This window comes from Onthophagus taurus, chromosome 6 (assembly GCF_036711975.1).
Source record: "Onthophagus taurus isolate NC chromosome 6, IU_Otau_3.0, whole genome shotgun sequence".
NCBI lineage: Eukaryota > Metazoa > Arthropoda > Insecta > Coleoptera > Scarabaeidae > Onthophagus > Onthophagus taurus.
Genome location: NC_091971.1, coordinates 18,750,911 through 18,764,597, shown reverse-complemented (window position 1 = coordinate 18,764,597; position 13,687 = coordinate 18,750,911). Strand labels below are relative to the sequence as shown.

At 33.0% G+C, this 13,687-nt stretch overlaps 2 protein-coding genes across 2 annotated transcripts in view; one reads left to right on the top strand and one right to left on the bottom strand.

The window, feature by feature from the left end:
- Positions 1 to 6,306, top strand: part of LOC111417008 (EF-hand domain-containing family member B) — a 13,859-nt gene extending 7,553 nt beyond the window's left edge. Inside the window, exons 7-11 of the mRNA XM_023049149.2 lie at positions 363 to 594; positions 5,173 to 5,365; positions 5,421 to 5,498; positions 5,566 to 5,738; positions 6,011 to 6,306. Of these exons, the coding sequence (XP_022904917.2) occupies positions 363 to 594; positions 5,173 to 5,365; positions 5,421 to 5,498; positions 5,566 to 5,738; positions 6,011 to 6,208 (874 nt within the window). The 3' untranslated portion in view covers positions 6,209 to 6,306. The remainder of the gene's footprint in view (positions 1 to 362; positions 595 to 5,172; positions 5,366 to 5,420; positions 5,499 to 5,565; positions 5,739 to 6,010) is intronic.
- On the bottom strand, positions 6,248 to 13,687 carry LOC111416875 (pre-mRNA-splicing factor nucampholin). The gene is made up of 3 exons (XM_023048983.2): positions 12,137 to 13,687; positions 7,183 to 7,516; positions 6,248 to 7,125 (listed from the first exon to the last, which is right to left on the bottom strand). Exons 1-3 carry the CDS (start codon positions 13,602 to 13,604, stop codon positions 6,336 to 6,338), a joined length of 2,592 nt encoding a protein of 863 aa, XP_022904751.2. The 5' UTR covers positions 13,605 to 13,687; the 3' UTR covers positions 6,248 to 6,335.

Here is a 13,687-nt window from a genome sequence, read left to right as displayed (position 1 = left end):
CTAAACTAGTGGAATCGATGCCGAGACGTCTAAGTGCTGTTCTTAATCAGAAAAGATATCCAACAAAGTATTAATATTATTCTAAATGTATAATTTTCTTAGTTTTTTTTTGATATTTGTACTGTACGAATACTGTTTTTGTTATCAACTGATATTAAAATGCCCTTTAGCATTCAGTACTCTAACTGCCTAAATAACCAGCATAAGCAGTCTACTTTTGCTATAAGTGAAATAATTTCTTTTTTTTTCACTAATTTTCTTAAGTGTTATGTGATTTTCTAATTTTACGATGAATACGGATTTTGCATATTGTAAGTGAAAAAATAGGATTTAAATTGATTTGTTTTTATTTTCAAATTTAGAAATCACAATATCGATAGAGTTCCGAAAGGATTTCGATTTGGAAAAAGGAGCGAAAGACCACTTTACAGTGTTCCGGAGTTATTAAGAGATAAAGAGGTGGTACTAAGTGATTTTCGCCGGCAATTATTAAAATGGTTGGAAAAAATTAATAAATTGAGGAATAATTTGCAAAAACAAAAGGGAAATATTAATTTGGATGAATTACGAAGAAGGTTTTTGTATTTTGATAAGGTTTAAAATCAATTTTTACATATTTAAAAAAACATTAAAACATATTGTAGTATTTTACTTAGGGCACAAAATTCTTCTCCTTGCCGACAACTCTCCACGTATGGCTTATTTTTGTTTCATAACTTAGAAAAACTGATAATGGGATTCGACAAACGCAATTATTTGACATATTTTAGTTAAAACCGCGTTGAAATCCACCCAGCCGTTTTATACTAAACCGCGATTTTCTGCCAAACTATATGTAATATCGAAAAAATGAAATATGCCCCTCATTAAGAACATACTAAACTTGTATTAGGCTATCACCTGTTTAAAATTGAAATTCTTTGGTCGGATAGTTTTGAGAAAAAATGGACAAAGTTGCCGGCGCCGTCAAATATCGGGTATTCATTTAACTCGCGATTTTACGAAAACCCCGGGGAAAAATATTTTAAATTCACAAATATAAAGTAGGAATGTTTAGTGATTACAATAAATCTTACCGCAATGTTTTTCATCGCACGGTTCTTGATACGTTTATAACGGAGGTTGTTATTCATAAATATTCGAATAAATTCGTATATTCTAATTATATTCCAAGCTTGCACCACCATTCGAATGGAATGCAATAAAGATAATATAAGTTTTTCCGCATCATCCGACGCTTTAAGATGGACGTAATGTGGTTTAAGACATCAAATTACACTTTGATCCATAGGTTGTAATATTGTAAAATAATGTTTGACATTTTTCAAATGTAGCAACTTTTGGTGAGCAGCACAGTTCCAAAATCCCATAACGAAACTTCTCTTTGTAAAATAGTTGCTGTCATCCATGAACCCTTATTAGCTGCATATATGACCGGCAGCTTTTTAATGTAATTTTCGTGTCATCCATTAATAAGCAGTTTAGGTTTTTCAGTGTCACTTAAACTTGCACACACAAAAACGGTTAGGCGTAATTTTAATTATTCACCTTCTACTACTTTTCCACCATTCAATTTGAAAATACGACCCGAAGTAAGTTTATAAAAAATTCCATTAAAAATACCATCATCATCATCGCTGTAGTTTCTTCTTAATTCAGCCCAAACATGTTTTAACCTAGTAGAAACGATATAAAACCAAGTCTTTATTAACTTCAGCTGATATTCAGCAACTTAAATCTTTCCAACAATCCTGTAGTAGAGTAGTCCCCACACTTTTTGTCTCGTGGACCACTTGTCATGTCTTTCGGTTTTGCGTAGACCCTTCTTTAGTTAATATTGCATTTTTGCAAATTCATCAACTTCAAATGTGTTTTTGACTGATTTCTAACTGTAGTAAGGTATAGAGCGAAAAACTCACGTTAAGTTTTATATAATTATCAATGAAATTCAAATTAAACGAAACCAAAATAAAATTTAGTATTTACTACTGAGTAATAATTACATAAAATCATTAAGCAAAAATAAATGCTTTTTAGTGAGAAGGATGAATCTGATGCTTTGATAATAAAATTCCAATATTTGTTATCAATTTAGGGCAGAGAAACCAGTTATGGCCACATTTAGTACTCTTCAATTCTTCTTATGTTGCATATAGGCACCTTCCATTTTATTTGCGTGTCAAGTATTTTAAAACACAAAAAATAATTTTCAAAAGTAAATCAATTTCTCCATTTATGGCCACCATTTATGTTATGGCGATAAAAGTTTCCACTGATGGCCACCATAATTTATTTGCGTGGAAATCAACCGCAATAAAGTATAATTTTTAGATTTTATTAGGCACATAGATACAACAAAAGTTAAGGAGATGAATACATTTATTGTTTTTCACATACATCTAAAGCACTAGGACCAACATTTTTCAGTTCGGGTTCTGGAAGCGTTCCAAGGATTTCTTCGTTTGTAATGGCACATTTGCCATTATCTAACACTTTGAAATGTGTCTTACAATTAGTATGATCTAAGCTTTTTAGACATTGTACTTCAAACTCATCATCATCCAACACGCACAAAATTTTTACAACACACTCCTGCAGCGCTGCAACTCCAGACATATCAAACTACATCATCTAAGCTGCTCCCGCTTTCATTCCACTCTTCTTCCTCCTCTTCTTCTTCTAAACAGTTTTCCTTTGTCTTCTTCATCTTCTTTGCCTTCTGCGCTTCCTCTACTTTATTTTTCTGCATTACCCTTTTCTTCTTTCTCTCCATTTTTATCTCTTATGGAATTTTCTTCTCTTTCTCTTTGAGTTCAAAATATTCCACCCATTTGTCAGACGTAACAACGCATGGAGTATATTCTTTTTTCCTTTTTCGTACTGTCGGTTTATGGTGTGGTCAAGGAACGACATCACTGAGGCAAGAGACCGTTTAGGCGTGGTAAGTATATTCGACGTTGATGGATCAACACTTTCAGCTTTGCTGTTGAAGTACAAATCCTGTAATTGTTGAGCAACAGCTTCATTCTCTTTTTCGGAGGATAAGCCTTCTAGTTGACGAGGCAATCATACTTGGGAGTTTGAAATTTGGGGTGTTTGCACCTCAGTGACTATTTCATTAGAAGCTTCGAATTCTTGCATCACCTCTATTTCCGAAACTAGATTATTCAGTATGGTTGGTAATGTTTCTAGAAGGAGTGCAGGTACCTGAATGGGAGGCTCGGGGTGGAACAAACTTTCTCTTTATCCGAATTTGTAGATTTATTGTAAACGTTTTGTCCTCTTGGCCTGATAATGAGTCGTCCTTTTGGCAAGTCTCATCCATATTAAAGACGCGCTCTGGATCCCTTATTGCTACAATTTCTTCTTCTGTGAGCAAAATTTCAACTTCCTTAAACCAGTTCCGTATTTTTTCCTCAGTAACTTGCCTTGTTGACATATTCAACATGCTTCTGGGTGTCTATTTAGGAAAGAAGTAAACCACTTTTTGCCGGGCTTATTGTTGGAAAATGGAGTTTTCAAAATCCATTAAAGTATCAAATTTAATAGAATGGTCATAACTGGCAAACTTCACAAAATTCGCTCTACTTATGGCCACGTTAACAAAAATACGCTTAACCTCAATTTATAGTTATATTATTAAATACTTTGACACTAACGTGTATGTGATCACATAGTTCATAAGATTAAATATGAAACGACGCTAAAGACAATAAAAGATTAAATGTGCATTGTTCTTACCGTTTTTGCTAAGATTTTCGAGGACAGCACATCAGCTAAAACATGGAAACCATTTTCAAATTGTTTCTATATTGGAAACGTCATCTAACACCGTCTGTGATGAATTAGGGTCTGACAAAGCCCTGTAATGCACTTACTTTTCAACTACTGTCTATTAGGATCTTAATGCGCAACGACTTCCTCTGAAATGGCCATAAATGGTACAGTGGCCATAAACGGTGCCCCTACCTTAGTTAGGTTTAATCTTAAATCTCTTCGGTTATTGATGTTGTTTTTTTTTTTGTTAGACGATTGGCAAATGCACTGAAATCTTTCTCCACTAGGTATGACGATGGAAAAGCAATTAAAAGCTATCATGATCCATAATATGGGATAAGTAACAGGAATATCTTTTTGAAGCCAGAATATGTAGTTGAAGTCCGTTTCTAAACAGTACTTTAAGTTCTTCATTAGGGCTTATTCCAACCAGTTCCTCTTGTAATATGACATCTGGGCCATTAGGCTATCACTTTGTAACTGTAAGTTAACCTTGAAATTTACTAAACAAATCTGTTAAGTATACAATGTCTGGTTTTCGTTTTACTAAGTACCTAAATTGAAGAGATTCATGCAATCTACCACTCAAATTTTTAGCAACTAAATATTTTTGATGGATAACACAGTGTATTACTAACATCCCGGCTACATTTTGTTTTAAAAGCTCCATATCTTGCTACTGATATAGTTCATAAAGTGTGTCGGTTGTCTAAGTTCTCGCAAACAGTAATTCTTCTTGGATTTTTTGATTCATAATAAAACGAACAATAAGGTGAGGTTGACTCGTCCAGCTGTATAGTCAAATAGGTCGTTTGCAAATAATTACACAAGGAGCTTTCAAGTTCATAACTCGTTTCATCAATACGCCTTTGAACTGTGTTGTTGCTTAAAGAAATCCTTTTAATGATACCAGATGCAGATTTGTGTAAAACAGTTCTAACAAATTAAAACTTCGTCACTGGAAAAATCTACTTTTTTCCGATAGTTATGGTTTTCCGGATTTTGGTATAAGTAGCGAGATATTGTAAGTCGCCCGCAAGCCATCATCATCTCTTTGTGATGTTGAAGCGAATATTTTGTTCACTGTGGATCTCTTCTGAACTTTTCGCTTAAAACTTAAAAGTTTGGAAAATTGCGTCTTTAAATACGGACCACTCACTGACACATTTAAATTTCTTTCAGCTTGAAACCACATTAATAAAGCAATATTAAATTATATACGTTATATTCGATTGAACGTTATAACCGGCGTACGTAATAAACGTCCTCTGTATATCGATGTTTAAACTGATGAGAATTGACTTTTAAAATTATACCAAGAAATACTTATCCCGAGTTTATTTTAGGACTGAACCGGCCTTTAATTTGAAGAATCTTGAAATTAATATTTTTTAGGAAAAAACTGGATGGCTTCCGGTTGATATTCTTTATAAAATATGTTTATGCCAACATATCACATTTGATCAAGAATCTGTATATAACCTTTTAAAATATTTTGGAATTATGCAAGAAGATAATGTTGATTATAATGCTTTTGTTAAATTAATCGATGTTAATGTAGAGTTTCCTAGACTCAGAAAAATTGATGGTTTAACTTTAATAACATTGAACGAAAAAAATTTGTGATTAATTTTATTTTTTAGATATTCCACAAAGAAATATCCGTTTCGTTTCGACTTATATGGGATCAGGATGTGATTATTTAGAAATTGATAACTCTGGTAAAAAATGAATCATTTTAAGAACTTAAAAATAATTTTAATAAAAAAATGTTGTTAATGACTTTAGTTAAGCCACCAGCAGGAGTTGCAACTATAAGAATGGATTTGGATCACCCTACGGTTCCACCTGGTCAATCTAAAGCCGATTTAGACAATTTAGGTGATGAAACGATTGCGGAAACTGTAATAAACCCGAATATTTATACAAATTATGGATTGAATCATCGAGATTTCTTTCTAGTATGTTAAAAAAATTAAAAATATTAACCCCTTGGCCTACGCGCTATCTCCTCACGCGTTGAGCCATTTAGTTTTTCAGTAGTATTGAGCTAAATTTGCGAAAACGTTTTCGGCTATGGCATAAATTCATTTTGAGTCTCACCACGTTCTGGGCCAAAGGGTTAATAAGAATAAATTAATTAGCCATGTCGGTCTTGTATTTGTATCAATGAATCTAATTTCAGTTTAAAAAACTGTAAATTTGGTTGTATAAAAAAATTATTTTGTTTTAGCCAAGACAACCTGAATATTTGAAAGATCTTTTTGAAAAAGTCGGTTATCAATTTCCAGATGATACTTTTGAAAAGCTTTGGAATTACGGCGTAAATCTTGACAGAACTGGTTTGGTTTGTATTGATACTTTTGATAAATTGTTGGCGGCCACAATACCACCTCCAATTTTTAAAAAAGACGAAGAAAATGTTTGTTAAAAAGAAGGAATCGCATAATGAGACAAATTTACCAAAATATAAAGTGCTTAAAAAATTTATTTACACAAATTAATTCTTAAATAAAAGAAAAACACTTACATTCATGGTATTCTTATCCTTTAATCTATTAATGTCGATTTCTTCTCGATTCTTGACGACGATTTTCATCTCTATATCTTTTATCATCCTTTTCATCTCGATGTTTTTGTTTATCTTTTTCATCTCTGTATCGCTTGTCATAATTTTCATCTCTTCTTGGATTTCGTTCATTTCTAGTTGTGTTACGTTCATCTTTTTCGCCTTTTCGATATCTTTCTTCTTTTCGATTTCGGTCATCTCTTCTCCTATCTTCATAAGCTCGTTCTTTTTCATTCCTAGAGATTTGTTTTTCTTTAAAATCTCTTCTTTCAAAACTTCTATCACGATTAAATTCTTCGCGAGTTGGTCTTTTTGATTCAAATGATTTCTCAAATCTTTCACTTTTGTCCTTTGAATTCATTTTTTTCCGTTCTTCATTCTTATCAATATTTTTTTTCTCATTTAACACTTTCACTTTTGATGCCATTTCTTTATTTTTATCTTTTGATTTGTTATTTATAGCTTTTTCATTAAGTTTTTGTTTGGATTTCTTTTTGTTTTTATTTTTTTCATCCTCAGATGATGATGAATCGCTATCATCAGAGTCGCTTGATGAAGAACTTGAACTTGAATCAGATGAACTCGAACTGGAAGACGAATTAGAACTTTCTTCTTCTTCTTTAATGGGTAAGTCAACGTTTTTTGGTACATTTTTTAAATGTTCTCTTAATTCATCTGTAAGTCCACCCAAACCAATTGATGTAAAGAAATTTATTGAGAATCGGGTGTTTTTTGGGTTATCTCTTGGAAATAAACCACAAAAATGTTCCTGCATGGTACTAAAATAGAAAAGAATATTAAAAAAAATTCATTAATTTAAAATTGAAAAAACTTACGTATCTTTTAATCTTCCATTTAATTTTCCTAACCCCATATATTCAGCAAGTTCTTGAAATAAAATTTTAATAAAAATCCTGCTGGAACTATTTGTGTCAACTTCGTTCAACTTCATAATTTCCAATACTTCCCATCCAATGGCATCCGTAAAGAGTAAATGGGCGAAAAATTTGCTCACATTTCGTAATTTATTTGCATCTAATCTGTGAGTTGTTGCATAGGTGTCTTTAAAAATTTGCTCAAATGGGGGAACATAAACTTTGTTGATTTGGCAGAAACGTTGAGCAAGCAATCCGTAAAATTTTTCATAAGTACGCTGTTCAGCACAACAATCTAAAAAAAAAATATTGAAAATAAATGATTGTAATTAAACGTTAGTGCTGCTCATGTGAAAACCCATGTGATAATGTTCAAGAGATGAGATCGACGGGAACGGGAATTATAAGAAAGAATCGCTGCGGTGTGTATTATACTTGCCATTAATCACGAGTTTGGAATTGGCTTCTTAATTGGAAAGGATCCAACAAACTCGTGTTAGATTTCAGGCCAATTAACGAAATAATGTGTTACCTTAGGTTAAAAGGTTTTGTTTTTAACAGCGTGATCAACGAACATGCACCTAGATACTATGATAACCTAGATTTCTACCAATTTCTAATTTTTTACCAACTATAGTCTTGAAAGTGTAATGATAATAGTGTAAGAGTAATAAATTTCCGCATCAAGGGACCTGGAAATCCCCCGACAATGGTACTGTTAACCAGATTGATCAAATCCTCATAGAAACCTTAGATATGCAAAGCCACTGTGGCCCAAATATAGATAAGTAGCAGTCAGGGTTCGACTGATTTAAATCAAATGATTTATTTATTTTAATCAATGATTTAAATCAAAATTGAAAATAAAACTGCACTTTATTAGCTACAAAATTAACAAAACATTTAATACGAAAATTAACATTAATTACAATATTGATAGAAGAAAACAAGTTTTCCTGCCTTTTCAACACCTAACTTGTTTCGTAAAGTAGAGATATTCTCTCAACAGAAGCTGATGAACAAATTGCACATAAAAATTGCTTTAATATTGGCATTACCTTCTCTACTTCAGCAATGTGTTTTTGTGACACTCACCATTGTAAAACACTTACAATACTTAAGACTTCCTCTGAAAACATTACTGATGAAAATGGTTCCATTTTTGCTTGTAGTTTTGGTAACATTTAAAATATAATTTTCAAAACACCGTAACCCCTAACGGTTTTCCAGAAAAAAAATCATTCTTATAAACCGCGGATGAAACTTTAGGGGTGCATTTGACCCCGATGGGCACTTCTGAAATTGATGAATTTTTAAGATGATTTAGAGGATGCCTTTAGCGATTCAAATCGACCATCAAAACACCATAACCCTTAACGGTTTTCGAGAAAAAAAATTTGTTGTTATGTTCTATACGTACAATTGTGAATTTAATGAAACTTTAGAATGATTTGGAAGGTGGGTTTTTGATAGAAAAAAAAACTTTTGATGGAGAAACAAATTGATTATATCAATTGTCTGTATTGCATATAACAAAATTATGTAACGAATGGAGAATACTATAGTTACTTGCTACCGCGTTCCACACCGATTTCAACCACGAGTGTGAAGTTGGCCATAGATTTTAAACTGAAAAAAATGCCTGATCGGGGTTTTTAATCGATCTAATTTCAACGGCATCGTATTCCTGGTGGCCTCTTGCTTCAAATTCGAAAAGAAAATTTTCCTAACCATTTCTTATTTTCCGGGAAAATCGATGTTCTTCAAACTTTCGCAAAATTCGGCTCGTTCGGGGTTTTAATCGATCTAATTTCAACGGCATCGTATTCCTGGTGCACTTTTACTTCAGATTCAAAAAGAAAATTTTCCTAACCATTTCTTATATTCCTGGAAAATCGTTTTTCTTCAAACAATTGGGTTAGAAAAATTTTATTTTCGAATCTGAAGCAAGAGGCGACCAGAAATACGATGCCGTTGAAATAAAATCGATTAGAAACCCCGAACAGGCCGAAATTTGCGAATGTTTGAAGAAAATCGGTTTTTCCGGAAAATAGGAAATGGTTAGGAACATTTTCTTTTTGCATCTGAAGCAAAAGGCCACCAGGAATACGATGCCCTTGAAATTAGATCGATTAGACACCCCGAACAGGCCAAAATTTGCAATTATTTGAAGAAAAATGATTTTCCAGGAATATAAGAAATGGTTAGGAAAATTTTCTTTTTGAAGCTGAAGTAAAAGGGCACCAGGAATACGATGCCGTTGAAATTAGATCGATTAGACACCCCGAACAGGCCGAAATATGCGATTGTTTAATGAAAAGCGATTTTCCCGGAATATAAGAAATGGTTAGGAAAATTTCCTTTTTGAATCTGAAGTAAAAGGGTACCAGGAATATAATGCCGTTGAAATTAGATCAATTAGAAACCCCGAACAAGCCAAAATTTGCGAATGTTTGAAGAATATCGGTTTTTCCAGAAAATAGGAAATGATTAGGAACATTTTCTGTTCCGATTTAAAGCAAAAGGCGACCAGGAATACGATGCCGTTGAAATGAGATCGATTAGAAACCCCGAACCGAATCGGCCGAAATTTGCGAATGTTTGAAGAAAATCGATTTTCTCGGCATATAAGGAATGGTTAGAAAATGTTCTTTTCGAATCTGCAGCAAGAAGCGACCAGGAATGTAATGCCGTTGAAATGGGATCGATTAGAAACCCCGAACAGTCCGACATTTGCTTATCTTTGAAGAAAATCAATTTTTCCGGAATATAGGAAATGGTTAGGAAAATTTTCTTTTCGAATCTGAAACAAGAGCCCACCAGAAATACGATGCCGTTGAAATTAGATCGATTAAAAACCCCGAACGAGCCGAATTTTGCGAAAGTTTGAAGAAAATCGATTCTATGGCCAACTTCACACGCGTATTTCAACCCTTGCTCATTTAAGTGAATTCCCTGCGTAGAAATTTGTATTAAATACATAAAAAACGTTACGTTCACAGATTCGAAGTTTTTGCAGGGAGGAATTGTGGATATTTGTTTTCCTTTAGGATTTAAGGAAAGAAGGAAGCGAAAGAGGAAATATTTTCCGTTATTTTTCCGTTTTGATTGTTCACAAAAGATGAGAACAAATTTTTTATTAGCTTTTTTTGTATTTAGCGGATACCACACTTTATCATCTGAGCGCGATTATTGGTCAGACGACGACGATTTGGGAATACCTGTTATGAGCGAAATGCCTATCTTCAAGTAAGGTCTTACAATACATTTTCAGAATAATGCCGAAGCTAATGAAAGTAAGGGCGATAAATCGTTTAAGATTAGACGGTTGTTAGGTATAGAAAATGCAAGTTTTCAAAATTGTAGTATTTCTTAAGAAAATCTGTCCATAAATGAAATGATTGTAAGGTATTATGATCACCACTTATTCAAAGTTCATAAAGGGTAAACAAATACGATTTGGTTACAAGCACTGGGCACTTTGTGGCGAAGATGGATATTGCTATTATTTTACTAACTAATTGATATAGTTCAAAAAGCTGTAGCTTATATCTTTATAATTTTTATGGCAATCATGCCTTATTTCGTCAATTAAAAGAAATGCAAGTACGTTTAACAGGTACGATCAGCGAAAATAGGAAAATGCAAAATGTCTGTTGCGACCAACCAAATAGAGTTCCTTCCAGATAAATATTCTATGATCAAAGATTTGATAGCGAAAACAAAATATTGCTAGTAAAATGGAATGATAGCAAATGTGTTTGTATGGCCACAAATTTTCATACTATAAAACCAGTAGCATCAGTTGCAAGATAAGTAGAGTACAAAAATTAAAAGTGTAAGTTGCTCAACCAAGACTGATTCACTATTATAATCCATACATGGTTGGGGTAGACCATCATGATTGGCTCATAGAAAGCATTCTATAGGAATAAGGGGTAAGAAATGGTACTGGTGTATATTCACAATGATAATTGATACGACTGTTGTAAACTCCTTCTTGCTATATAGAAGAATTCATGGAAAGAAGTCAATTTCCATTAAAGATTTTAGGAGACAGATCGCAGTAACATCGCATAATCTACCTCAAAATCCAAAACTTCGATTTGCGTTACATGTTTTAGCGTGTTTCATTACAAAAGCACTAAATCATCCTAAAATGTCATCAATTTCAGAGGTGCCCATCGGGGTCAAACTCACCCCCAAAGTCCGCGTCGCGCTATATACGTATGGAATCTAACAACACATTTTTTTTCTCGAAAACCGTTAACACGTTCATTGCCAAGTAGAAAATTGAAATTTCGTGGGGTGGCCAAATCCTTTTTTTTTTAGTTTTTTTTTCACGCGATATCGTGTGATCGGCCTTTTGGTGAGAATTCGCAAGTTTATATTTCAAACAGGATTTTTTTTTTTCCAAATGATTTGATAAATTTTTGAAGATTTCATTCGATCAAAGTAGTCCAACTTAATTTTTTACATGGATATATTAATAAAAATTATTTATTTAAACCTTAGCTACAATTTGCAATTTTAATTACAATTTGCTGAAGAATGAAATGAGAAATCATCAATGGTTCTTCAGCTATACCTAAAAACTAAGCAAACAAACATCAAGATAAGGAAAAAATATAAAAGGTCATAAAAAAAAAGTTTGGGCCAAACCTTTTGGAGGTTTTACAAAATGCGCGATTTCAATTTACACAGTTTTCTGCGGAATCTATTTTCCATGTAAATAAGGGATAGCTGTATTGTATACCAAAGGGAAGAAAAAATACAGCATTGGATGGATGGTGTCAAGAATGACCTTAAGACCCTGAAGAAGTCTAGATGGTGGGAAACCTTAGAGACTGGGTAGAATGGAAGACTGATCCACAATGAATTTTCAAGCATATGATGATTAAAAGTTAGTATTTACCTAAAAACATGTGACATAATTCAATTTCCTGTCCAGGTTTTAATTCCATTTTCATTAATTTATGAGCACATTCTTCAAAATCTAAACTCGATTGAATTGTTAAATAAATTGTTCTTCTCAATGTAATTAAATTCGTCTCGGTGTTATCAATAATAGTACTATCTTTATTTTCCTCATCTTCTCCCTCTTCTTCACCATCTTCATCACTTCCTTCTTCACCATCACTTCCAGATCCTTCAGACTCACTATCGCTATCCAATATTTCTTTACTCAAAGTCTTGTATTTTCCTTCATTTTCCTCATATTTATCATCAAATTTAAATACATTTAAGACATCCTCGGCGTTTGTAGCTTTTACATCATCCAAAGTAATTAAATGAGTAAATTGTTCTTCTTCATCAACAATATCAAGTTCTTCAATAATAGCTGCATGATCTTTAAAGCCATCTTTTCGGATTTGAAACATAACTTCAATCATGTATTGGATTCGTTTCTCTAATCTTCCTTCGTGAAGAATATTTCTTAACATCTCAAAAATTGCGTTTATCCCTTTACTTGAGACTTCACTCAATTTTTGTCCTGATTCTTTAAGGAATGAAATTGCAACCTCTACAGAATCATCAGTTGGTGATTCAACGAGTAAAGTTAATATTTCTAATGCTAAAATTTCATGTGCAACTCGTTGGTTAACTAGATGAGCTATAAAAGTCGCCCCTGATATACATCCAAGTTTATTGTTTTGTTTAAAACCTCTTTTAAATTGTAGTACAAGTCGTTTTAAAAGTAATTCCCCAATGCTTGGAAACTTTGAGTTGATTACAGCTACTAAGGCAGCGTAAACATTTGTGAATGTTGGTGAAGCTGCTTGTGCTTGAATTAATGATTTACATAATAATCCACGACCTCTTACAATGTTCTCATGCAATAATTCCCTTGCAATTATACCGATATTAGAAGTGTTTATTTTGTTAATGTAACCATGAATACTTTTTTTTAAAGCTTCCCAAGCGATACGCTGATAAGCAGCAGATGATTTATCGGTTATTTCAGCTTGCATCATTCGTAATTTAGCTGGAGGAATGTAAGCTCCACCAGTTTTAGAAGTTAATAAATCCACAGTTTTTCTTTGACGTGGTGTAATAATTGATTTATCTTTAATTTCTTCTTCTTCCGCTTTTTCATCCTTTTTATCATGGTAATATCGTTTACCAACAACATTTGCATCTCGATATTCTTCTTCACCATAATAACGTTGCGGATATTCATCATCAGGTCTATCCAAATCAACGTACCTTTTCCTCGGTGGTCTTTCCCTTGATCTCGATCTTCTATCTCTTCTCGAACGCTTACTTCTGTAATCTTTATTACGTGAATCTGATGACGGTTGTTCTTTACGCTTATTCGATTTATTCTCGGGTGATTTCGACTTAGAACGTTTACGTTCTGGGGAATCTGTTACACTAGTCATTATTAATCACTATTTTACTCAAAAAAATCAAGCTTGAAACGTTGACGCATAAACATAACCTCACAACAAAACAGTTTAGTTGA